This window comes from Heliangelus exortis, chromosome 29 (assembly GCF_036169615.1).
Source record: "Heliangelus exortis chromosome 29, bHelExo1.hap1, whole genome shotgun sequence".
Lineage (NCBI taxonomy): Eukaryota > Metazoa > Chordata > Aves > Apodiformes > Trochilidae > Heliangelus > Heliangelus exortis.
This window is the reverse complement of record NC_092450.1, coordinates 2,881,963-2,909,845: the sequence shown is the minus strand read 5'-3', so window position 1 is coordinate 2,909,845 and position 27,883 is coordinate 2,881,963. Positions and strand designations below refer to the sequence as shown.

Sequence of the window (27,883 nt, the reverse complement as noted above, 5' to 3'; positions counted from 1 at the left end):
ATTATCCCTTTGTACCAGAAGCTTCACTCCGTATGTGGCTCCTTCACTGGAGAGTGATGAATTCAAGGATGAAAATGCACTTTAAATCACTGTTAAAACCAAGAGACAGCAATCAGCTGGCTCACTCCTAGACTTGCACCACTCCCAGAAGTGACACAACCTCAATTAGGTCACCCAAGAACTTTTGGTGCTGTCTGGCACGGTGTTTCTGGTTAAGTGAGAGGAAATTTCCAAGGCCTGAGCTGAGAGCAGCAAAGCTTCAGTCAGTCAGGTTTAAGCTTTAGATTCTATTTGAACACCAGGTCTGTGAAACACCTGGCCAAGAGTTACAAATCCTCCCATTCAGCCAAGAACAATCAGCTCTCTAACAAAATCACCTCAAACAGACTGCATGTACCTGGCCAGCACCCTGGCAGCTTTGCCCATCCAGTGCCCACAAACAAAAGATGTAATTAGCCAGCAGGTGAAAGAGCAATCAAAGCCCCTCATTGTTTGACCATCAAGATATCTGGAAATCTTTTCAACACTGAAGCAGGTTGGATGCTGGTAAACAGCAGGCTGGCACTTTCCCCAGTGTCTTTAATGCCTTGTTTTGAGTGTTAAACAAAGCAATCACCTCCAGCTTTGCCATCTGAAAAAAGGAAAGGTTTAAATCACCTGCCCATGTCACAGAGTCTATCTGGCAATTTCCCTGCACAATGGGATACTTCTCTTCCAGTGCCAGGGCTGGAAAATGTTGCTTTTTAGGGTCTCTGAGTTTGCAAATCAAGTAATGCCTGCTCACCATTTCACTCAAGTAAAGGAGATGACTCTTTGAGACTGTGAAAAGGAACCAACCCAAAATATTCAGAACCATTTCAAGCTCAGCATTACATTCCTATTTGCAGAGAAGTAATTCAAGGCCAAATTCCAGTTGTCTTTTATCAAGATAGCCACAAAACCAGCTTTTCACTGCTTGAAAGAAGACAGAGAAGTTTTCAAGGAGGTGAGGGGTGATTGCAGAGATGTGGAATGGCCCCTGCTCACCTTTTCTATAAGAAGTTTCTTGCTCATGGTTACACATCTATTCAACCTCTCCTTGTACTTTTCCAGCATCTTTTGTTGTTCATCAATCTGCCTTCTCAAATCACAGTTGGCCTAAAAGTAAAAAAAAATAAAAAAATAAAGCCTTTGACTTTAAATCACTCAGAGCCAAACCAAGCAGCACCTAGGAAGAAGTTTTTCCAGCTAGCTCTAGGCATGGGATTAAAGAAAGCAAACCAGCAGGGGAAGAAAAGAAACCTGGGTCCTCTTATCAAAACATCCAAGTCAGGCTTTTCAATTTTTAACCCCCTCAAATCTTAATACAGGGCAGTGCTGTCACCCTGGTTTACATATCAGGAACTCAAGTACAAAGAGACTAATGAGAAGCATCAAGAAATTGGAGATTTTAAACCACTGAAGACTTTGCCACAGCTACCAAGCCTCAAAATAGCTTTGTCATCCTTGGACTTTCCTCCCTTTTTAGCCACAATGCTGGCAGAGGGAAAAGGATGGAGTAACTAACTCCCTTTGTACTTTCAATTAAATTCTTGTTTGAGTTCCTATCCATCAGCTCTGCTAACAGTCTGTGCACAGCTCCCAGTACCAGCTGCTCTTTTAAACATCACCACAGCATGCAGCCAGATTTTATGTGCTGCCATTTTCATTGATAAAAAAATTCAATTTACCATCCCCTCTTCCAATCAAGAGTCTGGCTTCAGATTCAACAGCCAAGGGTAAAAAAAATAGAAGAAGATTAGAGAACAACAACAAAAGAAACCCAACACAGAAGTGTTTCCTGCTTCATGGATGGTTTTCCTAGAAATCTGCATGAGCTTCTGTGTTTCTAAGAGCTTGTCTCAGCTCTTTTAGCTACTGAGACCAGGCACACAGCCTTCCTTCTCCTTTAAATATATTTTGTAATCTTTTTCAGCACTTCAGAAGAGATGCTGCTCCAGCTGATGAAAGTTAAAGCAATTAGAACTCCTCCATTAAAACCAGCTCCTAAATTTAAATATATTCCTTTTACTGAATGGGTTAAGAGAAGCTTTGTTCTTTAGCTTTGACCAAAGGATGTTCTCCTCACCTCTACACATGTCACTGACTCTCTGGAGCATTTCAGAACACACCCTTGCAGCCCACTGAGAGGCTATGAACATGTTACTAACCAAAAACCAGTCAGCTCCTCAAGTATTTAGAGGAGGGGAACAATTCTGAAGAGAAACATGTGACTTTAGCTAGCAAAATGCACAAAAAACATGCAACAAATCAAAAAAACCCAACACTGAGGACACAAACAGCAACTCTCAGCTCCACAGCCACTGCCTGTGGAATCAAGCAGGCCCCAGCAGAGACCTCCAAGCCAGGCAATTATTGTGCAGGGAAGGGGTGAGTGGATTTGTTTTGTTTTGCCACTGCTGGTTTTACAACTGGTACACAAAATCCTGTGTGCAGCCTGGCTGGAACATGCATTTTAGGTGTCTTTAAATAGCAGCTTTTAGAAGAGTTGTCCCACTTAAAATACTTACTCTTAATAAGTCATCTATCCTCCCCTCCTTCTTCTCCAAGTCAGAGTTCTTACTGTTTTCTAGTGCAGATATTTTTTCCATTGTGAGGTCAGACTGTAGGGAAAAAAAATCACCATAAACCACATTTCAGAACAATTTAAGATGGGATTTCAGAGAGCCAGGATGTAACATCACACTGATCTTCTCTGAACAGTCAGGTCTAACAAGAGGGAACTGATTCCCTGCATCCTAACAGTGTGGGGAAGAACATTTTTCCATTCTTCACTTTTTTATTGCATGGTGGGCTCCTCCCACATAGGAGTTTCAGTCAGTTGACACAAAGCTGCTCTGGAGAACAACCTGCTAACACTTCATAGGCTACAACATCCTCCATGTCCTGCAAATTTCAGTTTTAGAGTTAATTCTGTCCACCCCTTGGGGGTCTCTGACATTCCCTGTCTTTTCCTGCAGTGCAAAGTAGCTTGCAGGGGAAAAAAGGTTGAGAAAAAAGTCACCAGATCTCCACCCCTGAGCTGGAATATCAAATTTATGAGATATTTCCTGGGCACAGCCAGCCATCTGCTAGGCAAAAGACAGTACCTGTGGGTTTTAAGGTTGTAATAGAGGTCTTAATTTTAAAATATAACAAATTGACAGCAGGAACATGAGGCACAAGACTTTGTTTCTGACAAACTGATGTATCAGTGCCCACCAGGGACAGGTGCTTTACAGTTCTTAAGCAAAACCTATTTGGGAAGTTTTATGGAGTGCAGCACAGCTAAAATACCTTCACCATTGAAGTGAGAGTTACACTCAGACCAGGAGACAAAAGACATTTTCTTATTGCTAGAGAACAGAGCATATTTCAGACTTAGTATTCTGATTAATGGGTGGGGAAGAACAGGGGAAGAAGCCACTATGTACCTGAAACAACCTGGAATCAACCCAAGGGCCTCAGGCTCCATGCCTGCACACACAGATTCCACATTTATGCCACAGCCCTGGTTCTGGGGAGACTTACCTGGGGAATTCTTATTTAGTTGTTCTCCACATTTCAGGAGAAATGTCTGCCACACCTGGCAAACTGTTGCTTCTCCACACAGGCCCAGTGTGGGAAGGATGAAAAAGAACATCTGCCAGCACAGCACACCAAGCAAGATGAGCCTGAACCCCAAAAGATGAAGAGGAGGCCTGGGCAGCTCACCCCACTTCTGCCTTAACTTTTTTCTACTTCCTGACAGCTTGCAGGAAGCACAAGGGACAGAAGCTGTTGTGTGGCTGTGGAGAATGGAGGCTGCACTCCCCAGCAGGAAGTTTCTTTAATAAGGAACTGTTGTTACACTCAGACATCCTTGGGCTGGCTCATGGCAAGTCCTGTTTCAGGATTCTTCCCTGAGACTTCATCCCAACTCACACCTTGCCTCAGAGCACTGGCTGCAAGTGCTAAGAAAATCCTGCTCATGCTGAGCTGCTTTTGGCACTGGCAGAACTGAATCAAACTGGAAGTCACTGAAGAGGTGTTTTGGGGTTTTTTTAACCCTCTCACCATCAAAGAGGTTTGGAAGGAAAACCCAAGAATGTCTATGTGTCATAACTGTGCAGTAAAACACCTTCCTGGGTTCTGTCTAGAGCTCTGGAGAATACCCTGAAGCTGAGAACTGATAGAAAGCCCTCAGATAATGTGTCAACCTCTTCAAGAAAGATGAAGCCAGTGGGCATGCTAAGATGGTAATAAAACCAGCTTGCTCCCTCCAGGAGAGGCCACTCTTTTAAGCACTGCTGTGGGACAGCAAAGATTGAAACCTCAAGATTTATCTACAGCAAGTTCTTGAGTTCTGGCATCATCCTCACCCAAGAATTCTCCATGCAGAACCAAGAAACAGATCTTCCCAGACTGTTTTAACAATACAGACCACAAATGTGACCCTGGTGACACAAGAGAGCTCAGAGAGTTCAGCTATTTAAGTATCCCCAGAGGTCCAACTGCTGTTCTTCATGCATAATGAACTTGTACCACCTGCTGGGGAAATGGAGAATCAATTTCCCCCAGCAATAAAATCATCTCAGGCAGAGGCTGATGTGACAAAATGATTGACACAAACCTGATTGTTTAAAAATCACTCCAGGGAAGGGTCAGTCACGGAGAAATCAGAGATGAAAATCAAAAAAAAAAAAGATGAAAAGCATGCTTGGAGAAGAAATAAGCAAGGTGCACTGCAGATAAAGCTGAATATCCTTATAAGCAACAGAGGAAGATGACACAGCTAAAAGTAAATCTTGCCTTGAAGCCAGAAGAAGAATCTTAGCAAGTTAAAAGGCACAGAAGAGGACTGCAACACAGTCAAAAGAGCTACTCCCCTGCTTGACTCCAGGTCAGTGAAGTTGCTGAGAAACAGTGTCAGGATCCCAGTTCATTTGGAAAGGACAAACTGTGCCATGGGTGGAGTCTGCAGAGGCCAAAGAACTCCCACAGCCAGGCTGTGGATATTTGTGGGGACACCCCCCCAACTCAGAGCTTGAAGAGAGGCACTCACACCTATCCCTCAGGTTCCTTTCATGTCTTCACTTACAAAAAGAGAAAGAAACACTGAGGATACACCAGAACTAAACCACAGTGAAGGTGTTCTCCTCCTGAGCACATTTATACACAGCTGAAGAACTGCCCGTGGTATTGACCCAGAAAAACCTCAGGAAGAGATTAGGCAAACTGCAACAGATTAGCAGCAACTGAAAGGCATCCTTTAGAGGGTAAGGAACAAAGTTCAGAGTGATTTGCTTCAATCAGTAGTTACAGACTGGCTCTTTCCCCTGGAAACCACGTCAAGTACAAGCAGCATCCCCTGGTGTGAAGCTGCAGCAAGCTTCAATCTCATCCCCAAGAGCTGTAGCATCTAGTGAGCTATACCTGTGACTGTTTGTGCTGGATGGAAATCTGTTTTTGGGAAGTGCAGGAATGCTCAGTGTTCCCTGATCCAGTAGAAGATGGGCTGCCTTGCTGGGCCTGCAAAAGAAAGTCAGTGTATGGTTATATGCACCTCAGCACGATCACTGCTGTCCATGCAGATAAAATTCTCTTTACATGGGAGGTGCAGCCTGGCCTGGGTACCATGCTTTCATGTTTAAGAATGCTCTAGAGATTTAGTTCATTAAAACAAGAGTCAGTTTCTTTCAAGAAGTCTTGTCCAACCTGCTAAAAGACAAAGCTTTTAAAAGCTTCATATAATTCATGTCAGCTGAGATTAAGCGAGGCCAAAACAAATACTTCTCACAGCAAGACTATACTTCAATCTTTTGCCCCTATCAGATTGGTCTCTCAGATGCTATTATTTTCATCTACAGAAGATTTTGAGTCGTTAACTCAAAACTCAAATCATTTTATTAACCAAACAAGCAAAGCTTGGGACCTAGCACTCTTCACAAGGAAGACAAAACTTACCAGAAGGTGCTGGACTTGGTCCTCTATAAACCAGGCTGCACTTAACCACTGTCTTGGAGCAGAAAAGCTTCAAATCCCCCTAAAATCCCTTCAACTAGAAACATCCCTTGGGATTCAAAGCTTTTCAGGGCTGCTCACCGAGACAAAAGTAAAACAGAGGCCACCTCCCCTCTGTGCCAGCTGCTCACTCTCCAGCCGCTGTTTCGCCAGCATCACCGACATCAGGGTTGGCAGAGCAGAGTGTTCCTCCTGGGGTTCCTTTGCTGTGCTGCCCTCTACCCCGTACAGAGGCTGCTCCACTCGCCTCTGGAACACAGGCAAAAAAAAAAAAATATATATGCAGTCAACTTTTTCTTAAAAGAAAAAAAAAAAAGAAACGAAAACCCAACAACAAATTCTCCGACTCTGCCAAAAGTGTTGTCAGCGAAGCAGCAGCTCAGGAGTGGGCAGGCAGCATGGTGAGGGGCTGATAATTCTTAACAGGGCTCCTGAAATGATTGTTCCAATGGGAGACAGCAAAAAGGGGATGAAGTTAATTAAAAAAAAATATAAAAGCAACAAACGAACCCAGGAGACCAAAGTCTTTGGCAGGTAACGCACCCCCAGCCTTTGGGAGGTGGCTTAGAGGCAGGGGGAAAAAACAGAGGCAAAAATCTTGGTGTGTTGTGACTTCAGTCAATGCTTTCAAAATTATTTTCAAAATTATGCTACTTGATGGGTTTTTAGGACTCATTTTGAACCAGCCAATGTCACAAACCATCCATTCTTCTGGTGAAGTAAACCGAGTCAGAACTCATAAACGTCACCAACTTCACCATCCCTGGGACCTCAGTAACCTCACTGCTGGCATTACAGTTGGGCCCATTTCCTGCAAGATAAGCAAAGTGCTACTGCTAATTCCAAAATCTTCAGGAGATGCCTTGCAGTTCTGAAAGGCCACCCCCTTTCTCCTGCAGTAAAGTCATTTTCAAAGAGCAATACAGGAACCGGGCTGGTTAAGAACAAGAATTATCTGAGCCACGTTGATTACAGAACTCAGAATCCCACTGCCCTCCCTGGAAAAGCCAGGCCAGGCATCTGCCACATCAAACCACTCAGGTCAGGCTTCAGTTTTTCTTAAAAACCTAAGCTGTAACCTGAAGCCTATTTTCTGGCTAACTTAACAAATGTCAAGAGTGTGCTTTCCTCCCCCAGAGAATGCCTGCAGATGACAGTGACCTTGCCAGAGTCTGAGGATCTGCAGATGGTTCTTCTGATCAAAGGAGAAGCAATTCAAAGCAGTCAAGAGATTTGAAGACAAGAAGTTAAGATCCCAAAGCCATTACAATCCCTCTGCAAGTTCTGATTGCAGAAAATTTCCAGTACAGTGTAGATTAACTCACATGTTTGGAGGAGGTTTGTCTCCTAGGGAAAAACATTTTCACACTCTCTTGCTACACCATACTGACATCCATGAGTGTGTAAGACACTCAAGCTGCTCCAGTTTTTCCTCATCCCTCCATCTTTTGGGGCTTAGGTCAAGCCACTGATACTTGAGCTTGTAAGAGGTCAGAGTTCACAAATACACATAATAGTTTGATGTGAGTAAGTGAATATTACAGGTTAAGGTGCAAGAGGAAAGAAAAGAGAACCTGTGTGGAGGAGAGAGAAAAACTGACCTGGTTCAAACTAAATGTCACTCAGCAGTCTTCACCTGATGAGAAATGCTCTGTACTAACCTTTACCTACTCAAAAGTGAACAAAACAACTAAAAAAAGAATTAACTTGGCCTATAAACACTTGCAGCTGTTGGAATAAAGAACTGTCCCTAATGCCTCACACATCTGCAGCATTCTGTGATGACATTTCTGTCATAAACATCTCTTTTAAGAGGTGTATTAGTGAATTAATAGGACAGGAGGAAGGGCTCTTCAATTAACCAGAGATCTTTTAATTTTTGTAAATATCAAAAAAAGCCTCAAAGTGTATCTGACATTTTCCCTTAAAAGTAGCATCAAAAGCTTAGAAAACCCAGCTACAGATATTGAATTCTGAGCAGCACATTTGGGGTTGGGATTTAGTTCAGTACACATTCATGACTCTGCAAAGGTCTCTGCAGAATAATGTAATCAGTAAAGACTTTGCATTTGGTTTGCAGAATTCTAACCTTCCCCACAATGCTCCAGACTTCTCTGACATTCAACAAATGCTGAAGATTTGTAAAGAGGGGCCCAGGCAATGTTCAAAAACTACAGATCAGACACCAGAGCCTTTGAATATTGCTTTGCTAGTTGAAAGAAATCTCTTTAGCTGTGCTAAAATGGCCTAAAAATACTGGTTATTTCTTCACATTCAGATCTTGGAGAAGTGCTGTGACAGCAAAATGGAATTATGTAACAAAAAAAAAAAAAAAAAAAAAAAGCAACAGATGTGCATGTACCCATATTTCTTTGCAAGCTTTTGCTAATGCTCCTTACAAAGCACATGCTCCTAAACAGAAGTAAAAGGCCTTCTCAATCTAATTATGGTTTTCAGTATCCCCAAAGGGTCCAATCAGGATTGGAATATCATTTGTGTGGTGCTACCCAAGCAGCCAGCACGCTCCCAACTTGCTGCAGAAATTCCTGAGCTACAACGGAACACGAGATAATTAATGTCAATTCCACCTATTAACAAGAGTGATCTACCTGTAACCACACAGCATGCTAAAAACAATGTCTTGCATGCTTTCAACTCTTGCTATTTGTACCAGTTACAACTGCACTAATCACTGGGACAGTCTGGAGACATCTGGCTTGGCTGCCCACACCTCCTTTCTGATTTTTCCAAGGCAGAAGCGCAAGAGAGAATCAACCAAATCATTCGACCCAGAGACACCCACCCACTTCTTTCCTCTTCAGAACCTTTTTACTGCCTGTCTGGAAGCACAGCCCCCAAGTTCGTTAAAGCCATGCCCCCAGGGAAAACACTCACCGGCAAGGGGTTGGACAAGGAATGCTGAGGGGAGGACCTGGCGACAGGCGGCACACTTCTACCCGGACTGGTTCCTGGGCCACTTCCCCCAGCAAACTGGCCAAAAGAAACAGAGTTGACCATCAGTAATACCACAGAGGAATGGTATTTCAGCAAAATTAAGCTTTCCACCCTCTAGGGACTCGTTTAAACAAACTGAAGAGGAAAACTTGGAAGATTTCATGTTATCAAAAAAAAAAAAAAAGAAAAAAATCGCAGCGCAAGGGAAGTGCTCCAGGCAAACATCCACGTGTGCACTGACTGCAGGTTTCATTTTAACATGAAGATAAAAACCTGCACACCTGGAGGCAGATCACTCACTTCCTGGAGAGAATGAGGAAGCCTATTCTTGATGGGATGTGTTCAACTGTGTGCCACAGAAGTGGTCAGAAATGTACAACCTCCCCCGAGGCACCTGTGCTAAGCTCTTTACAGAGAAGTGAGGAGCTGGTCCAGTTGGTCCAGAAATTCACACATTTGTGCACCCCATTTCCAAAAAAAACTTCCTAATCAAATCAGCAGGGCTCTGAAGACAGGTTCATTTCTAACACTGCATCTGTATCACAAAACATTTGCAGACTGACAGCCACATCTGAGATCCAGGTTGCAATGGAAATCAACCCTCAACGAGCACTGCTGTGGCTGCTCTTTTAAAAATCTCCTTTCTCAAGGGTTCAAGAAATGTTAATTAAAAAAAAAAAAAACCCCACAACAAAACAACTTGCAAAAATCTCATATCCTCTCCCTGAACAGATTTGAGCAGGTTAACATCATCAATCAAGGACTCCCAGCTATTATTTAACTTGATGGCCCAAGGAACACAAGTCCCATCACAGAGTTCCACCTCCAGATTTTGCATAATGGGAGCAGATTTCTCAACCAATGTCAAGTTGCTTACCTCAAAATAATCACTAATTTTATGTCCTCTAGGAGTGCCTTTTCCTAAAAAAGGAAAACAAAGGGGAAAAATAAAAAGCTGGTCTTTTAAAGTACAGAAATTAGGATACCACACTGAAAAACCACCCCTCTCTTTCTGCTTTCCCTGGAGGAGGGTGCTACACCTATCACAACAACAGCTTCTGCACAACAACACAGTGCCCCAGGCTTCCAGCTCTTGTGCTGTTGTTGGGAGGGTTTACAGTTGACAATTCAATTAACTCTCCATTCCAAACATGTCAAATCCAATCAAACAGCATTTGCTCAAGTACTCAGAAAACACCAAGGCACTGAGTGTTGCCTGGGTTCTCCAAAATTCCCTTCAAGAGAAGGACAGAGGTCAAAGAGCACTTTTACTCCTCTGCCTTCAGGTAAATGAGTGCATATTAGATCTCTCCCAAGCATTCCTTTAGGAGTTAAGGCAGATAATTAGTGGTGGCTTAATACAAGCTCATTAATACAACCCCTTTTCTCTTATTAGAATATTATCAAAGCAATTCTGTCCACACCATCCTTGTTACTTTTTTGGTGAAGAATGAAACAGAAATCTGCCCCAATGCCCCTTGAACACACTGGGTTTTTTTCCCCTCAGCATTTTGAGACAGCCCTGCCTGCTTTAGACTCGAGCACAGTTTGTTCTCTGATTTGTTATGGTGACAACTGAGTCTTAACAAGGCAGGCATCCATCTCAAAAAGCAAAGAAGAGAGCACACAGCCTGTATTTTCAAGCCTGGCTGCTGCATATGCAGTGATGCAGGACCAAAACAACATTTCAGAGAAGCCAGATGAAGCCTTTGGGCAGCCTGTCCCATCAAAATGCAATAGTTTTGTGTGAGAATAAGCTGAAGACAAGCATTTCCCTGCCAGTGAGGATAACAAGGCTCCCAGAAGAGAACTACAGCATCATGGAGTAGTTTATAACAAGATGCCTGACACACCCTGGAGAAGAGCCATTAGTTTCCTAGGACACTGACTGTGCAAAACCTGCAGAAATGAACAGAAATCCTGCAGCAGGGTCAGGATGAATTTACCTTGACTGGTCTCATATGCTTCTGCTTTCCTTTTTCTATTCCGCTGGTCATTCTGTTTTTTCTCAGGAGTCTGTTAAACAATACTTCAAAATTAACATTTCTGCAGTTATTCCAAGATTTTAAAGAAAAAAAAAAAAAAAAAAGACAATAATCTGCTCCGTATCCCCAGCAGCCATTTCACTTTTCTGCTGCATCTTTCTGGTACTTAAAAGAAACAACTGCTCCCAAAGAGCTGCTGCCTTCTGATAAATGCACTGTCAAAAGGAGAGAACAAAGTGAGCAATGAGGTGAATTTTTTTTTTTTTCCTATTCCAGCTGCAGCAAGCCAGCCCCTACTGCTCAATTACCTCGTGTGGTTAGCAGAGTAAGTTCAGACACTTAAAAAAAACTTGCAGAAAGTGATCCCAGGACTGGTGCAAAAGGAGTAATGGTGAGATATTTTAGTACAGACACCCAAATCTGCTCTCTGGTGGCTACTAACAGCTCTCTGGTGGCTACTAACAGTCTCCCAGGACAAATCATCTTGCCTGCAGCTAATGCTTCTTCCAAAAAAGTCCTTTGCAGATGGCAACAAGAACTGTCCAGTGGTGCCCAGCTGCAACCTCACACAAAACAAGGCAGAGCTGCCCAAGCCAAGAGAAAACTGCCACAGCTGCAGCAATTCCCCTGGATTTTGGGTTGCTCCTGTCACCAGGGTCACTTCTGTGGCCAAACCTGCTGAAAATATTAAGAAGCACTGCATTAAAAGCAGCTGGAAAGGAAGACACCTTGTCATTTCCATCACTGTCAGTTGAAAATCATCCCTTATCCCAAAAGGTCCCAACTAATATTCAATCTATACACTTCACAGTCACTGCAGCCACCACTAAACTGTAGCCTGGGGGCAGGAAAAAAAAACCCCACAGAGTGCAAATCACAGCTCTGGGGGAGGGAAAGCCATGGCCAGAAAGTTTGTGGTGGTAAACCTAAGTTTCATGCTCTTTGGAAACCAAAGTCCAAAGTACTCTGTTTAAAAAAGATCTCTGCCAAAAGACTTGCAGCCAGGAAGCAGAGAAATCAATCTACCTCCTTGAATAGGATAAAAAAAGGATAAAAAACCAGAAAGCTGACACAACCAGAAACTAAACCTGGGATGCTGGACATCTCCAGTCCCATCGTACCAACTGGGAAGTCAGTGACATGTTACTGGTAGGAAGATGGAGGGGATGTTAAGACAATGGCTAATGTGTCTGCAAAGTAATTTTTAGAATGAGGGGACTGAAAACTCCCTTAACTATTTATAGACTTGCTGCACCAGCTCCTGGGTGTGTAAAAAGTCAGTGCTGTAGCCTCCTCACTGCCTGGTGAAGAACAACTCATGACCAGCGTTGGTGTGACTGTAACACCATGGGCTCCATGACAGCCTCCCTGGAGCTGTGAGCATATTAATGAGATTCTGGGGAAGTTGTTTTGCCATTCCAGTCCTTACATAATAAAAAATTCCACACAGCATTATCTGTTAGAGAGAGAAAGAGCAAGGAATGGTAGATTGGATTATGTCAGCGTGGTCCACCTCAATCGCTCCACACAAGTTCATTAAAAAATTAACTTGGTTTTTCACTGTTTAATTAAAAAAAACCCAACAATTTGGGTTTTCACTGTTAACTATACTTACAGGTATGAAGTTTAAGATACTGCACTCTCAAAACTTAGCTTCAGACACATCAGTAAGGGTTATAATGGAGGGAAACATCATCCGAAACTTACCTGCTGACCACGTGAAAAGCTCTTTAAATGCAGAAGAACACCCCTTTAAATTTGAGATTTTGCTTTCTTAATGGGGGATTTTAAAGTAAAAATAGAACTCTGCAATTAATTTTGCTGCTTTAGCAAGTGCTTGGAAACAGCTAGTCCTGAAGCAGTGAGATTAAACAAGGACAAAGCATCAATTTTCACCTCCCCACACTTCCCCAGAATGATTCATAAAAATGCTCCACTTTGTGCAGAGTTCTGCAAATCCACATATGTGATAGGTAAGGCAAACTTTTCCATTAATACTCCCTGGCTCTTTATTTGGCCAAAACCAGCAAACAAATCACAAAGCAGCTGAAAACATTTTCACAAGCTGAGCTTTACAAATTCTGGGGTTTCAGAGCTGGGTAAAATCTGCCTGCTACTGAGAGAAGTGTTTCTCAGCACTCTAGGGTTAAGATCCAGACTAAATACTTCCACTAGTCCCTTTCACACCCTTTCACTCACTCTGACACAACTCCTTCTGTGTTTTCAGTTGAATCATATCCACCTTAAACCCAATTATAAGGAGGATTTGTGCTTGCTTACCTCCAATTCCTTATCACTCAGGGAACCCACGCTGCACAAGCTCTGGTTGGAAGACTCACTATTTAATGGACCCTAGTGAAAAACAAGCAAAGATTGTTAGAAACAACTTCCAGGGCAGATCCATCCTACCAAACATTGCACCTCTGGCCTAACTACCCTGTTCTAAAAATCCCATGAAGGCAGCAGCAACATGGGTCAAGTACCCAGGCACATGATGGGGCACTAAAAAAACTTCCAGAGTGGCTTGGAGCAAGAATGGAGCCAGCTGGAGAGTTTGTTCTCATGGAGTGATCCAACCTTTGCAGGGATATTTTTGAATTATTTCATAGCCCATTTAATCCCATCCACAAAACAACCAAAGCAAGATTCCTAAAACTGGTTTGGGAAACCAAACTTTTTGTTCAGGAGCAGTAGTTCCAAGCTCAGCTCTTCAGGTGGGCTAAGAATTCAGAGGCATCTTCCACCTGGAAATCTTCCACCTATTCCTGTCCCATGATGCTGGCAGTCCCACTGATTTTTTTTTTTTTTCTTTAAATACATCATTTTTCTGCCTCTTTTAACACTAAGAAGTGAACAAGAGAAAGCTGTGGTCACAGCACTACAACTGGCACCCATTTTTCCCACTAGGATTTTACAGATCCACAGCTGAGCAGCCAACAGAGCAGTTGTTCCTAGCAGGATAAAACACAAATCCAAGAAGTTGGAAGTGATTTAATCCAAATAATAAGCAGGTACACCAAGAGCCTGCCTGTATCTTTGCAGGCTCTGCTGGATACACATCTGCATTTTTATGTACCCAAGAATTTTGGAAATGATTTTTCTCCAAGCTGTATCCATACTGGTTTTTATAAGGAAAGGGAATTATGCCAAGTCAGTGTTTTAGCCTGGTGCTCTGCCACAAAAATAACCTCCCACAGATCTGACTTAAGAAATCAAGACAAATTTGACAAAGGAATAAACCCAAGATTCACAATTACTGATGGAATGTATAAAGCCACCTCTCCATTAATAACTTGTGAGCAGTTTTTCCTCAAAGATTCATTCTATTTTAGCTTTCTGGGTTTTGCAGCAACCACTTCCCACCAACCAATCTTTCCTCAAGGAAAAGCCACTTTTTCTCATATACCTGAGTGGGAGACTGATGGGAGGGGTGGGGAAGAAGCTTTAACACCTCAGGGAAATGCCACCAGGGATTCTTTGAGTGTAACACTTCTCCCTTGCCCATTTCTAAGACCAAAACCACCACTAAACTAAAAAAAAACTGTGACACAACCTACCTATTACTCCCCCCAATTTCCATGTAAGCAACCCCATAAAGTCAAAATTCTCTTTACCTTCTGCATTACCCTCTAAATGTTAACTACCAGATTTCTTCCCCCTAAAAGGACCTGCTTAGTTACTTCACCAAACCAAACCAACCACAACACTTGAACAGCTCAAGAAACTACACATTGAGTAGCTTGAAAAGCAAATTACTTGAAGAAAAATTGCAGATGAGGTGCCCCTCATCAATTCTGCACACAAACAGCTCCAGACCAGCAAGATATTTTCTCTCCACTCTTCAAGAATACACCAAGTGAACAGAGAGTTGTTTTCTAAAGAAAAACTCCCCACCACCAGGGTGATAGCTCACACATCACACAGATCCAACTCCTTGGCCAAGCTGACTTAACAGAAGTGCCACCTTAGCTACATCCTGGCTCACTGATAAAAAAAAAAAAAAAAAAAGCAGCAGCTTACAGGAGGTGGCAGCAGAAAGTTAACCTCTTCACCCATGTCAAAAGCTTGTTTATAAACTGCACAAATGCTGTGCTCTCAAATCCTTTGCTTCCTCACATGAACTCAACCCCCAGGCAGCAGGTTCAAGGCATCAACCTTCTGTGAAAGCTTCAGTAGGTGCAGGAGGATGGTAAAAAAATGAGCATGTGCTGCTCTCAGATGGGCAGGCTGGGGTTGTGACATGAAGAAGAGGAGAGGGAAAGTTGTTTTCACATTTGTTTCAATCTCCCTCCTTCCATTTTGCACATGGACAGCAAGTGACAGGAGCAGCTGCTCCCAAAATGCCACATTTGAGCTTTTCAGGAACACTGGGGTGGGAAGGTTCCAGCCAGGACCTGTATTCCAGGGTAACCTGAAGAACTTCACTGATGAGGCCATCTGGGAATACAAATGATCCTGAGATCCTGAGAAAGGAATTTTATCCTTTCCAGCACAAAAAAAAATCCCCTAAGTTTGCATCTGAATGTCAAGTTCTGGAATGCAAGCAGCTGGAAGAAAGGGCTCTTAGAAAATCCACAGTTTTTCCTCTTCCCAGTACCACAACACCTGTACCACCAATCCATGTGGGAATTTTATGTAGAATCCAACCCATTTTTTGCATCAGTGTAAGATCAGTTCTTAACACAGATTCTTGAAGAGCAAAACCACCTATTTTCCCTTTACTTAAAAGCTTCCTCTAGAAGCTACACTGACAAAATTGTAAAATTGAACTCAATGCAGCAGGAGAAAGGTGAAAAGGAACCAACTTCTTAGTGATGGAACCAGAAAAGAAGAGCTTGCCAGATGTCTGAAAGTCTCACACCAGTTCCTGTGCACTGAGGTTGTGAATAAATGCAGAATTCCTTCTTTGTAGCCAAGTTTTGACCCATTTCCACTTCATGAGCTTTCCTTTCCCTTGATGATCTTCTAGAGGGCTTTTCACTGCCACTTCCCAGACAGTAAAGGATTCAGCCTTCCTTCCAGGCAAGGAGCTGAAGCATCTTGTTGATGGCAGAGTTGGCAAAAGTCTTGTTTTGAGGTATTCTGACTACAGAAACACAACTGGGCTGGGAGAACGTGCTGTACTCCAGGCACCAAAGCTGCAGGGATGTTTCAGGAACATGGTGAGTCCTCAGCTACACCTCTTCTGACATAGTTAGGGGAGAGAAATCAACAGCAAGTTTTCCTGATGATCCAGCCAGATATCCTGTTTCACACAGAACCTCCTGTTATCAACTGCTTGTAGCACCAGGTTGAGACAATGGATTTAAGAAACCACCCACACCTCAGCATCTCCCCCTCAACCAACAGTCAGTGTGTGAGGGTATTAAAAAAAAAAAAACAAACAACAAAACCTTCAAATTTCTGCTTTATCATTCCTTACTGTTTCTGTTTAACTCCCCCACTGCCCCTGGATAAATGGTAATTTAGCAAACCATTCTAAGTGGTCATGACACAAAAGGAATTAAAGGCACAAACCTGAATTTTGGAGGGAAAAAAAAAAACCCCAACTAAGCAACATCAGAATATTGCTGGGGAAGTTGAAGCAGGGAACCATAAACATGCAATAATTTACACAGGAAGGGCTTATAAATTTTGATCCTGAAGAAGGCATCTGGCTGTTCTAGCCCAGACTACTTTGGGGATGCCACTTCCAGCCCACTCACCCACTGTACCCTGTCAAGAGACTCAGTGCTGGGGCTCAGCAAAAATTCAAACTACGTGGGTCATCTGAAAGCAGCTCCCAAGTTTCCAGAGTGTTTACCCAAATGACAAGCACAGGAACAGCACACACTTCCTCCTCCACAAGGAATTTCATTGGGAGATAAGCTGGCATGCTCTTTTCCCTTGTGATTCACCTCTCAACTGCTGCTTTTAAGTCCATGACCTACCTATGCACAACAAAACCTCCAGGCTGAGAAGTGGATGAGGCAGGAGCAGACGTTATCAAGACTCCTACTCAAAAGGCAAGGACTGAAAAATCTGTCCCCTCACACAAGCTGCTTTTAGTCATTTCTCCCTCTGCAAGAGCTCTGGAAAGGCCACAAACAAAGCACAATGGCTGAATTTTCAAAAGGAACAACTTAGCCTTGGATCTTCCTTCTCCAAGCCTGACTCAGCCCTCACCTCTCTCCTCTTCAAGCCCATCCACTGCCCCACGACTTCTGCAGCTCCTCAGCCTCTCCAGGCTCCCAAAAATCAGCCCTCAAGGCTTGTCCACAACTTTGGGCAGCCTCCATTTTCTTCACTCCAGCTCCTGGTCTCAAAAGACAGCTCTAGGAATTCAAGCTGCCTAACCAGAGCCTCCACTGGGGCCTTCCAGCAACATGCAGTGCAAAATTCTTCTCTTGCTAACTCCATGCTTCATTACCTTGAGACAAGGGAACTTGAGCTCTTCTGAATTCTGTAGCAAATCAAGAGATTTCAAAGGAGAAAAAGTCAATCTTTAGTTCCACTAAAAGTGCTGACTCCACACAGTGAAATGGTTCAATGGTTTTCCAGTTACTCTGGTCCAGCACTATAGTGTAAGACAGGTTTAATTAACATGCTCTCATTAAGCATCAAATAAGTATGAGAATTACATCCTGCTTTTTAATTGGGCTTTTAGGAAAGCTCCCTCTTCCAGCTAACAATGAAATCCCCCCAATCACTCAGTCTTTTAGCCAGGAGAAGTTCATCTACTACCAGATGTACCCCCACTAGATCAGATGGGCAAGCAGATCTGCACCAGGATTTCCTTCCCTTGCATTATGAGTTCTCTCAGGTTGAAAAAGGATTTTTACTGACACCAAAACTGGACAGAAGGGTCCTGCAATTCACCTGAGGGCAAGGGGAGGTAGAGAACTGAGCTCTGACAACTACATCCAGGCTCTGGCAGGCACACAAAACATTTGAAATAAATTCCATTGCACACAGAAACACCCAAACAATTTTCAGGTATCTGGCATAAAGTACTGACACATCCTGTGAGAGCTGCTAAATTCAGTTCTGAGTTTCTAAACTCTTAACTAGCTCTTCTGGTGGTTGGTTACCTGGTTACCTGTTAGGGCCCACTGCTCTGCAGCACCACTTCCCTCCAATCAAGACATGGTTATTCTCAAATAAATATTCAGCTTGCTAACTGCTAAAAAATGCTGCCATGTAGACCACCAACCTGCTAGTTACTGAGCTGGTTAGGCTGGTAAAGTGACAGAGAGATGGTAAAAACCAAAATAATGCAAGTAAAAACTGTTCTTTTTTTAGAAGGAATTCTCTTTTTGGAGGCAGATGTTCTGCAGCTTAAGTGCCACTCTTTGGGTTGTTTTCATTTCTGTCTTTACAATATCTCAAAGAGGGAGGGAAGGGAGCACTGGCTACCAGGAAAACTTTTCAATTCTAGCACAGTCATCTGCAGGATTCCCACACCAAAGAAGTGAGGGTTACTCTTAGAAATCCTTCAGCCTGTTTAGTTCAGCTCTAATCAAGTGGCACACACAACTTTTAAGATCTTTTGAAGAGGAGATGTGTGCTGCTGCCATGATCCACCCTGGTTAAGCCTGGAGAACCATGTGCAAAGAGATTTAATCCCAATTACCAACTCTCTGCTCCAGGAAAAGGCTGTGGAAATGCCAGAAATCCTTTGGAATTAACCCATCTGATATCTTAAAGGCAGCACCCAGGCAGGGGGAAGGGAGGCAGGAGAAGAGAGCAAATTAAACAATGTTATCTACATAAAAAACTGCATTTTGAAGATGCTTCCACTTCCCTACTAAGCAAAATAAAAACAGGAGCCAAAAAAGCAGGAATTCTGGTAGGTGTCAGGTAGTCATGTGTTAATGCAAGGACTTGCTTTGCAAATTTGGGGGAAAATGGCACTTTACCATATGGCAGGAATAGACATCTAAAGCATCACTGGCTTTTTGAAGCTATTTGGTGACCTGGCTGAACCACAGGAGTGGAACAGTTGCCTAGAAACATTCCTTGCTCCTAGATTTGATTCCAGGAATTAACTCCAAGCTTCTAGAGAATGATTTTCTCCAGCAACTAAGTGAGATAATTCAGCACAGACTTGCAACAGAATTTTGAGGCATTTGGGACTGCAAATGACCTCGGTCATTGGGTTGTGCCTTCAGCTACCACAGGAGGTGACAGCACACAGCTGTTTCCAAAACAGTTTAGGATTTCTGTCCTCTACTACTGTTACTGGAAAGCTCTTCCAGAATCCCATGACTCTGATGGCTACAAGCTTTTTTTTCTGGTTTCAAGCCTAAGCATTGATTCTAGCTCAGCTTATCAGTCTTTCTTCATTTGCAGAAACACATAGAATTGTTCTTGACTCGTGGGCTCTGAAGCTGCAGCTGTATTAAGGATGTAAAGGACTACATTACACAGCTCCCAAATACACCCTCTATTTCTAAACATTAAAAAAAAAAAACCCTAACCAACCACCCTAAGCTATGCAGCAAGTCAGAGGAAGGCAGGAAGCTCAGTTACAACTGCCTGCTGCCTTCCCCCCAATTTCAGAGCCTCCCAGCTGCCATTTCTTCCTTTTAGGCAAGAAAACAGCAGCAGAATCCCTTCTATCCCAGGAGGGTGTGCCAGTCCCAGTCCCACTAGATGGCACCACCCTACCCTACGGAGCTTTCCTTCCCCCTTGGGATTGGAGTGAGCTAAAAAAATTCAAAAAAAAACAACAAAAAAACCTCAGAAGTTTGAAGCAAAACAAATGGTATCCCAGCTTTCCCCAAAATAATTCCCTTGAAGACAAGGACCTACCAATGCCAGGGCGGAGCATGACGGACGGAGGCTTGGGGGGGTAGGGAGGGAATTTGAAGCACCAACCTGGGAGGGAATGTAGTATCTGAGGTTAATATTGCACCCAAGATTTGCTGCAACATAGCAGAGTCATGCTACTTCATATCAATGGTTGGCTGAGCTGCTGGAAATGAGCAAGGGAATCACTAGAGGGATCTACGGTTGGAAAGGCACTTCCCAGGTTCCTGGGAATCTCAAAGGAAAACCCTGTGCTGCACAAAAAAGGGGAAAAATTAAAAGTTGGGAGCAGGGCTTTGCTCAAAGTCTCTAAGAAATGAGGCTATTCTGCTTGGTTATGCTTTAGAAATAAAAGAGTTTTCAATATTCACCTGACAGAGAAAGGGCTTCTTTCTGCTACAAACCTGTTCAAAGCAGAATTAAGTTCCAGTAGCATTTAAAATTTGTGCCTCTAAAAGAAAAAGTTCTTAACATTCTTTGTGAGCAGTGAGTATGCTGGCACAGTTTTAAAGCTGTGTCTACACTTCTAAGTCTCAGCTAGGCCAGAAAGTTGGTTTACTTTATCTCTACTGGTCCAGCTAAAGATGTTCAAGTGACATCCATGGGGGAAAGAGGGAAGAAAGAGATGAAGAGGAACATTAAAAGTTGTAATGCTGCATAAAACAAGTCTTTCAAGATTGTAAATACATTGTGTGGCATAAGCTTATGGTAGTAAAAGTCTTCAGATTAAAAAAAAAAAAAAGTCTTGGGAGAAAAGATCAAAAAAAGCCTCACTGACTTCAGTAACAGAAACTGTTACTCCCTGGCAAAAACTCCTCTTCCTCACTCCACTGCCTCAGAGCTGAAGATTTTGACTTGTGCTCCCTTCCAAGACTGAACCTTGAGTCCTGATTGAAGCACAGAGCAGAAAGGAAAGCATGAACTCCAACAAAACCCTCTTCCAAGTTCTGCTTGGCTTTGAATTCTTCTAAGAAACAGAGCAGCTACAAAGTTTCTCCCCTAAATAATTCTAGGAGCTTTCTGAAAAATCACAGACAGCAGTGGTAGTTGGTTTACCACCTCCCCTGGTGTTGCCCAAAACTCAGGATCTTCCTCAAAAGGAAACTCCTTATCACTGACTCAGTTGCAGATGAGTTCTGCCACCATTTCATTGCTAGGTGACTCAATTAGCATCAATTAACACCACCAGCAGCATCTGGAGAACGAAGAGCTTAATGCCAGGGGATGAAGCAGCCACACAATGTTGTTATTCTCAAGAAAGGCACCTACTGAACAGTTCTGAAGTTGGACATGAGGACAAAGATGGGATTTTAGTAGCAGGCTGTGGATCACAGGTACAGGAGAGCTTCCCTGCTATCAGAAAACTACTTTTTGGGGGTGTCCATGCAACAATCTGAGCACCCTGCACCCTCAAGCTCTTGATTGGGGGATTAGAAGCTGTATCAAAAGACAAAATTTGGAACTGTAGCTACCAAGTGGCCAAATTCAGTTCTCAAATGGAGATTTGGAGAAAGGAAAAGATAAAGGAGATTTTTCCCTTGCAAAGCCAAAGCTGTCATGGATTTTTTGGGCAGCAATTTGAGCACCCTGCACCCTCAAGGTCTGGACTGGGGGGTCAGATGTTGTATCAAATCAGAGAAAATTTGGAACTGTAGCTACCAAGTGGCCAAATTCAGTTCTCAAATGCAGATTTGAAGAAAGGAAAAGATAAAGGAGATTTTTCCCTTGCAAAGCCAAAGCTGTCCTGGATTTTTTGGGCAACAATTTGAGCACCCTGCACCCTCAAGGTCTTGATTAGGGGATTAGATGTTGTATCAAAAGACAGAAAATTTGGAACTGTAGCTACCAAGTGGCCAAATTCAGTTCTCAGATGGAGATTTGGAGAAAGGAAAAGACAGAGGAGATTTTCCCTTGCAAAGCCAAAGCTGTCCTGGATTTTTTGGGCAGCAATTTGAGCACCCTGCACCCTCAAGGTCTGGATTGGGGGGGTCAGATGTTGTATCAAATCAGAGAAAATTTGGAACTGTAGCTACCAAGTGGCCAAATTCAGTTCTAAATGGAGATTTGGAGAAAGGAAAAGACAGAGGAGATTTTCCCTTGCAAAGCCAAAGCTGTCATGGATTTTTTGGGCAGCAATTTGAGCACCCTGCACCCTCAAGGTCTTGATTAGGGGATTAGATGTTGTATCAAAAGACAGAAAATTTGGAACTGTAGCTACCAAGTGGCCAAATTCAGTTCTCAAATGGAGACTTGAAGAAAGGAAAAGATAAAGGAGATTTTTCCCTTGCAAAGCCAAAGCTGTCATGGGTTTTTTTGGGGGTGTAGAGAAGCTGCCTGAAGATGGAGCATCTCCTAAAGTCTTAATTAGATCCCCCAAAACTTCTGTGTGGCAAAACATCTGCTCCTAGAGATCCCATTTTCATTCCTCTTCAACACACTTGAAGCAAAGGAGCAGCCAAGACACAACTATCAACACAAAACATTCTGCTCAGCCAAGCAAAATTATCTAGGTAGAAATTTTAAAAAAAAAAACCAACCCAAAAGGGGCAGCAGAGGGTGGCTAAGGAGTCATGCCAGTTACCAGAGATATTCCTACTCACCTTAGCAACCCCAACTCCAGTGAACCTGGCCTCCAGGAGTTCCTGCCTTCTTGGGTCCAGGCTATGCAATTCTTCCATCATTTCTGCTGCTGAGGGAGAAGAAAACTCAGGTTATGCAAGGCAAGGAGAGAGATTTAATATTCCATGCCACTGAGAAGCCTCCAAAGGGCCTGCTCTGCAGCACAACCAAGGAGAAAGCTTTTTCTTCCCAGAGAAATGGCAGATTACCATGGAGGAATGCCATGACTTAGCTCCCATCTGAATATTTTATATTTAAAAACCAAAACCCTGCTGGAGAGTTTCCTCTTCTCTCTCTGGTACCATCCATGTCAAGGGCTCTAAACCCAAGAAATCAATGGTCACATTCTCCCACTGGATGCTTTTATTAAAAAAAAAGAAAACATGGGACCAGAGTGTTCTGACTAAAAGTTTCAGAGCTTTTCATCAGTGCTGCATGACCAGGAGGAAAAAAAAAAAAAAAAAGCAACATTTTTGTTGTAATTTTTGGCAAATCCTGGAAATTCTACATGTCCCCTACCTCCAAATTTCACTGACAGTGCTGGAGGTTTCAAGTACAGAAAAGTAAAAAAATTAAGCTTGTTTAAACCTTTTACTCTACAGAGTAAAGCATCAGATACTTCTAGTGGAAGAGAAATAGCTGAGGTTCTGGATGCACCTCTTGGCAACCCAAGGTAATGGATGCTGTTATCTGGAGGATGAAAAAAAACCCAAATAGTTGTGTCTCCCAGGTTAAAAATCAGGAAATAAACATTTTGAATGCTGAGCTGAAGGAAAAAAAAAAATGGGACAAATTTCAATGTTCATTATAACTGAATCACATCTTCCCAACTGCACCAATTCCAGAAATGTCTGTTCCAGTTTCATTTTCTGGACTAAGGTAGAAAAAAAAAAAAAAGACTGAAGATAAAGATTTGCTGTATAAAGAGCATATGCAATGAGGAAAGTTCTTGAAGGGCAGCAAGTGCCCTCTAGAAGAGGCAGTATACAATTGTTCCTTTTATTAACTGTCCATTTTGTCCCTGCTGTTTCCTCCCAATGCTGCAGCTCTGAGTTACAGGGGGCAAAGTGAATCCATCCAGGGGCATTTCCAAGTGCTCTCCCAAATCAGGAACTCAGACACTAATGGGATACCAAATGTGGTTATTAAAAAAAAAAAAAAAAAAAAATCAACAACAAAACAATCTCCTTTCTACTATGAAAACCTCCAACAAAGCTCTCAGCCCAGTTTGCAAACCAGGAAATCTGTGCAGGGAGGAAAATGACAGACAAGGCAGGAAGGCAAAAGGTGTTCAAACACTCCCAGGTCTCTCCTTCACCGGGGGATACGTGGAGACCATCCAGGAGGGAATCGCATCCCTAAACCGGGATGAAGAGCCGGGAAAGGGATCGCCACAACTTCCCGAGCCTTCCCACCCCCGGGGACTGCCCAGGACCCCCCTTCCCCATCCCTCCCAGCTGGGGATGGCATTACCTCCCTGACTCCTTTGGAAGGAAATTTTTCCTTTTTTTTGGGGAGGGTTATTTTAGGGGGGGATTTCAGGTTTTTTTCCTCCCCACGCGGTAACAAACCCCCGGGTGTGCGAGCAGCTTTGCCACCGCCTCGGCCTCCTCCTCCTCCTCCTCAGCACCACCTCAACTCCCAGCCCGGGGATTCACAGGCCGTGCCCACCCCCCCTTCCTCTCCCTATTCCCCCCCCGAACCGGACCGAACCTCCCTTCTTACCCCGGTAAGAACGGGCCCGGGCCTAACGCTGCCAACCCGCGGGGCCTGCGCTTCGCCCTGCCCCGCCGAGCTCAGCACCCGAGGCCCAGGCCTCGGCTCCGGCCGCCCGGGGCCATAGGCCTCGGGCCCTTCCGCCCTGACTCCCCCCTCGGCCCCGGCCCCGCCGCAACCCAACCCCGGGGAAAGCCTCGGAACCACCTCCGCCCCTCCCCGGGGTCTCCGCTCGCTTTCCCCCCACCCTCCGCCACGGCCCCGCCGCCCTCCAAGCGGCCTCGGGCCCGGCACCGGGGGAGGGAGGAGGAGGAGGAGGAGGAGGAAAGGAGGAGGAGGAGGAGGAGGAAGGAAGGAAGGAAGGAAGGGGGTGATGGTGCTGGGGGGTGATGGGGTCTCCGCGCTTCCCCCTCCATCCCCCCCATCCCGGGCGGTCTCACCTGGTGCTGCTGCTCCTGCCGCCGCCCCGCCGTTCCTCTCCCCTCCTGCCCGGGCCCAGCGCTCCCCGGGCACCGCTCGGATCCCGCCGCCGCCGCCGCCGGGGGCAGGAGGAGGAGGAGGAGGAGGAAGGAGGGAGGGAGGGAACCTGCTGCGGCGGCGGCAGCACGGGCGGGAGGGGGGGAGGCCAGGGGCGGCTCCGCGGCCTCTCGTAAACCGAGCGCCGCCGCCGCTGCGGGCACCCGGGGCTCCAGGCGGGGGAGAAGGGCGGAGGGGAAAGGAGGGGGGGCTGGGGGGGGGGGGGCGGTGGCAGTGGAGGGGGGGAAAGTGGGGGCTCGCCCCTCGCCGACTCCGAGGCGGGGAAGGAGACACTTGAGGGGGTCGAGGTGGGGGGTGGGTTTGGGAGGGATGGGGGGGTAGGGGGAGAAGCGAGTGAGAAGGGACGGTTAGGCCGCGGATCCCCGGCCTCGCGTAAGAAACCTGTCCCGGCCGGGGTGCGCGGAGGCCGGCGGTAACCGCAAGGCCTCGCGGCAGGACAAAAGGCCCGAGGGGGGAAGGTTCGGCGGGCGGAGGTGGCCCGGGCAGGTGGGGAAGAGAGAATGGAGGCCGGGAATTGGGGTTATGGGGGTGGGAGGAGGGGAACCCCTCCGGTTCTCGGGGGTGCGGGCAGGTGGCGGGGCCGCTGGGGCCCCTGCTCGCCCCCTCCCTCCCCGCGGCGCTGGGCCCGGCCCGGCCCGGATCGATTGGTGCACACACAGTGGTGAAACCCCGCCGAGTCTCGCGAGATTTGCACGGCGGCCGAGAGGGCGGGGGCTGGGGGGGGGGGGTGGAGGGGGGGGGGGCAGGGTCAGAGCGAGGGGGGGGCAAAGGGGGCGGGGCCTGGGGAGGGGGGGGGTCTGGGGTCAGGGTGCTCCGGGGGGGGCTGGGGGGGTCAGGGGGGGTTGGGGGGTGCATAGTTCGGGGGGGTCAGGGGGGGTCTGGGGAGGTTTGGGGTCAGGGTGCTCCGGGGGAGGCTGGGGGGGTCAGGGGGGGGTTGGGGGTTGCATAGTCCGGGGGGGTCAGGGGGGAAGAGGGTGAGGGGGGGGTATGGGGTCAGGATGCCCCGGGGGGGGTTCAGTGGGTCTGGGAGGGTCAGGGGGGGTACGGAAGGGAGAGGGTGAGGGGGAGTCTGGGGTCAGGATGCTCCGGGGGGGGTGTGGAGGGGACGGGGGGTTGGGGGGGTGCATAGTTCGGGGGGGTCAGGGGGGAAGAGGGTGAGGAGGGGGTATGGGGTCAGGATGCCCCGGGGGGGGTTCAGTGGGTCTGGGGGGGTCAGGGGGGGTACGGAAGGGAGAGGGTGAGGGGGAGTCTGGGGTCAGGATGCTCCGGGGGGGGGGTGTGGAGGGGACGGGGGGTTGGGGGGGTGCATAGTTCGGGGGGGTCAGGGGGTTGCGTAGTCCAGGGGGGGTCTGGGGGGAAGAGGGTGAGGGGAGGGTATGGGGTCAGGATGCCTCGGGGGGGGGTCAGTGGGTCTGGGGGGGTCAGGGGAGGTCCGGGGGGCAGAGGGTGAGGGGGGGTATGGGGTCAGGATGCCCCGGAGGGGGGGGGTCGAGGGGGGAGTCTGAGGGGGTGCACAGTCCAGGGGGGGTCTGGGAGGGAGAGGGTGAGGGGGGGTTATGGGGTCAGGATGCCCCAGGGGGGGGTCAGAGGGTCTGGGGGGGGTGCATAATCCTGGGGGGTCAGGGGGGGTCTGAGAGGGAGAGGGTAAGGGGGGGGATGTGGGGTCTGGGGGTCAAGGGGGGTCTGGGGGGTGGAGAGTAAGGGGGGTTATGGGGTCAGGATGCCCTGGGGGGGGTCGGTGGGGCTGGGGGTCAGGGGGGGTCAGAGGGGGTCTGAGAGGGTGAGGGGGGTTTTGGGGTCAGGATGCCCTGGGGGGGGTCGGTGGGGCTGGGGGTCAGGGGGGGTCGGGGGGGTTCTGAGAGGGAGAGGGTGAGGGGGGTTTTGGGGTCAGGATGCTCCGGGGGGGTCTGGGGGTCCCGGAAGGGCTGGGGGGGGGGTGCATAGTCCTGGGGGGGGCTGGGGGGTTTTGGGGGGGACAGAGGGTGAGGGTGGGGCATTAATCCCCCCCCAGGGGGAGCAGGGTTTGACCAGACCCCCCCCGAGTGTCCCCAAAAATGGGTGTGAGGGGGGTGTCTATTCACAGCCCCCCCAAATCCTTCTCTTCCCAATCCCCACCTTCCACAACCAGGAGCGACCTCACCCCCCAAGGTAAGGGCACCCCAAAACCCCACAATTCCCCCTCCCCCCACCCCCCCCCCCCGTGAAGCCCCCCAGGAAAGGGACCCCAGCCCCAAATCCGAATCCAATCCGGATCTGGAGGGCGAAACGCGACCCCGAGAACCGCTGGGTGCCCCCCCCCCCCCTCCCCGTTCTCCTTTCCAAGGCTGAGCAAGAAGCTAAAAAAAAAAATTAAAAAATTAAATTAATTAAAAAATAAAATAATAAATCCCAGGGCTCCTCCTGGCTGGGAATGAGCGATTGCATCGTAGTTTTATTCGCCTTTTTCCGGGGGGGGGGGCAAAATCCTGCAAATTCCTTCAGGAAAAAACCAAAAAAAAAATCCCAAAAAATCCGGGATGTTGGGTAAGGAGTGGCCGGGGCTGTCCGAGGGGAGGCAGGCGCGGGTTAGGGATGGGAGCGGAGATTTCCGCAGCGCGGATCCACCGGGACAGGTTCGGTACCGTCACCTCTTAAGAGCGAGGAGTTCGGACCCAACTGGGTCCCGGAAAAACGAGGGAGATGCGGCGGAGCAGCGCGGAACAGCGCGGAACAACCGCACAGCCCCGGCCGGGGTTGGGTTATTTGGAAAAGGATTTGTTGACTCGCAAAGGGGGGGTGGAAGAGCCCGAAGCTTCTCTGCTCTCTCTGGGGTTGGGTTTTTGGGGTTTTTGGGGTTTTTGGGGTTTTTTCGGTGCGGGAGGAACTCCGGGTGCGGCTCCCGCTGTGCGAGTTTTCTGCGCGGTGGGCGGGAGGGGGTGAAAGAGAGAAGGAAATGGAGAGCAGGGGGTGTTGGGTTGGTTTGTTTAAAAAAAAAATAAGAAAATGGGGGGGGGGAAGAGAGAAAAGAAAGAGGAAAAAAGAGAAAGAAGGAAAAAAAAAAGAGGAAAAACAGAGAAAAGAGAAGAAAAAGATGAAAAAAGAAAAAAGGAAAAAAGAAAAGTGAAGAAAAAGGAGAGAAGAGAAAAAAGGAAACGAGAGAAAAAAAGAAAAAATAAAAGAGGAAAAAAAGAGAAAAGTGAAGGAAAAGGAGAAAAGAGAAAAAAGGAAATGAGAGAAAAAAGAAAAGAAAAAAGTGAAGAAAAAGAGGGAAAAAAAGAAAA

The 27,883-nt window shown here is 46.3% G+C and overlaps 1 protein-coding gene across 9 annotated transcripts in view; it reads right to left on the bottom strand.

Annotated features, from left to right (window-relative positions):
• The window catches only part of TLK2 (tousled like kinase 2), a 43,415-nt gene extending 18,133 nt beyond the window's left edge, over positions 1-25,282 (bottom strand). The window contains exons 1-12 of one of the 9 annotated variants that reach the window (XM_071728489.1): positions 24,527-25,281; positions 22,352-22,440; positions 19,755-19,820; positions 17,371-17,403; positions 13,242-13,313; positions 10,923-10,992; positions 9,854-9,897; positions 8,917-9,012; positions 6,103-6,270; positions 5,434-5,529; positions 2,550-2,642; positions 1,027-1,137 (exon numbers count right to left, since the gene is read on the bottom strand). In XM_071728489.1, the coding sequence (XP_071584590.1) occupies positions 1,027-1,137; positions 2,550-2,642; positions 5,434-5,529; positions 6,103-6,270; positions 8,917-9,012; positions 9,854-9,897; positions 10,923-10,992; positions 13,242-13,313; positions 17,371-17,403; positions 19,755-19,820; positions 22,352-22,432 (930 nt within the window). In that variant the 5' untranslated portion in view covers positions 22,433-22,440; positions 24,527-25,281. Of the gene's footprint in view, positions 1-1,026; positions 1,138-2,549; positions 2,643-5,433; positions 5,530-6,102; positions 6,271-8,916; positions 9,013-9,853; positions 9,898-10,922; positions 10,993-13,241; positions 13,314-17,370; positions 17,404-19,754; positions 19,821-22,351; positions 22,441-24,095; positions 24,227-24,526 lie in introns of those variants that run through there. The other 8 variants (XM_071728490.1, XM_071728495.1, XM_071728494.1 and 5 more) reach the window with 8 other exon arrangements.
• Between the last annotated feature and the right edge of the window lie 2,601 nt (positions 25,283-27,883).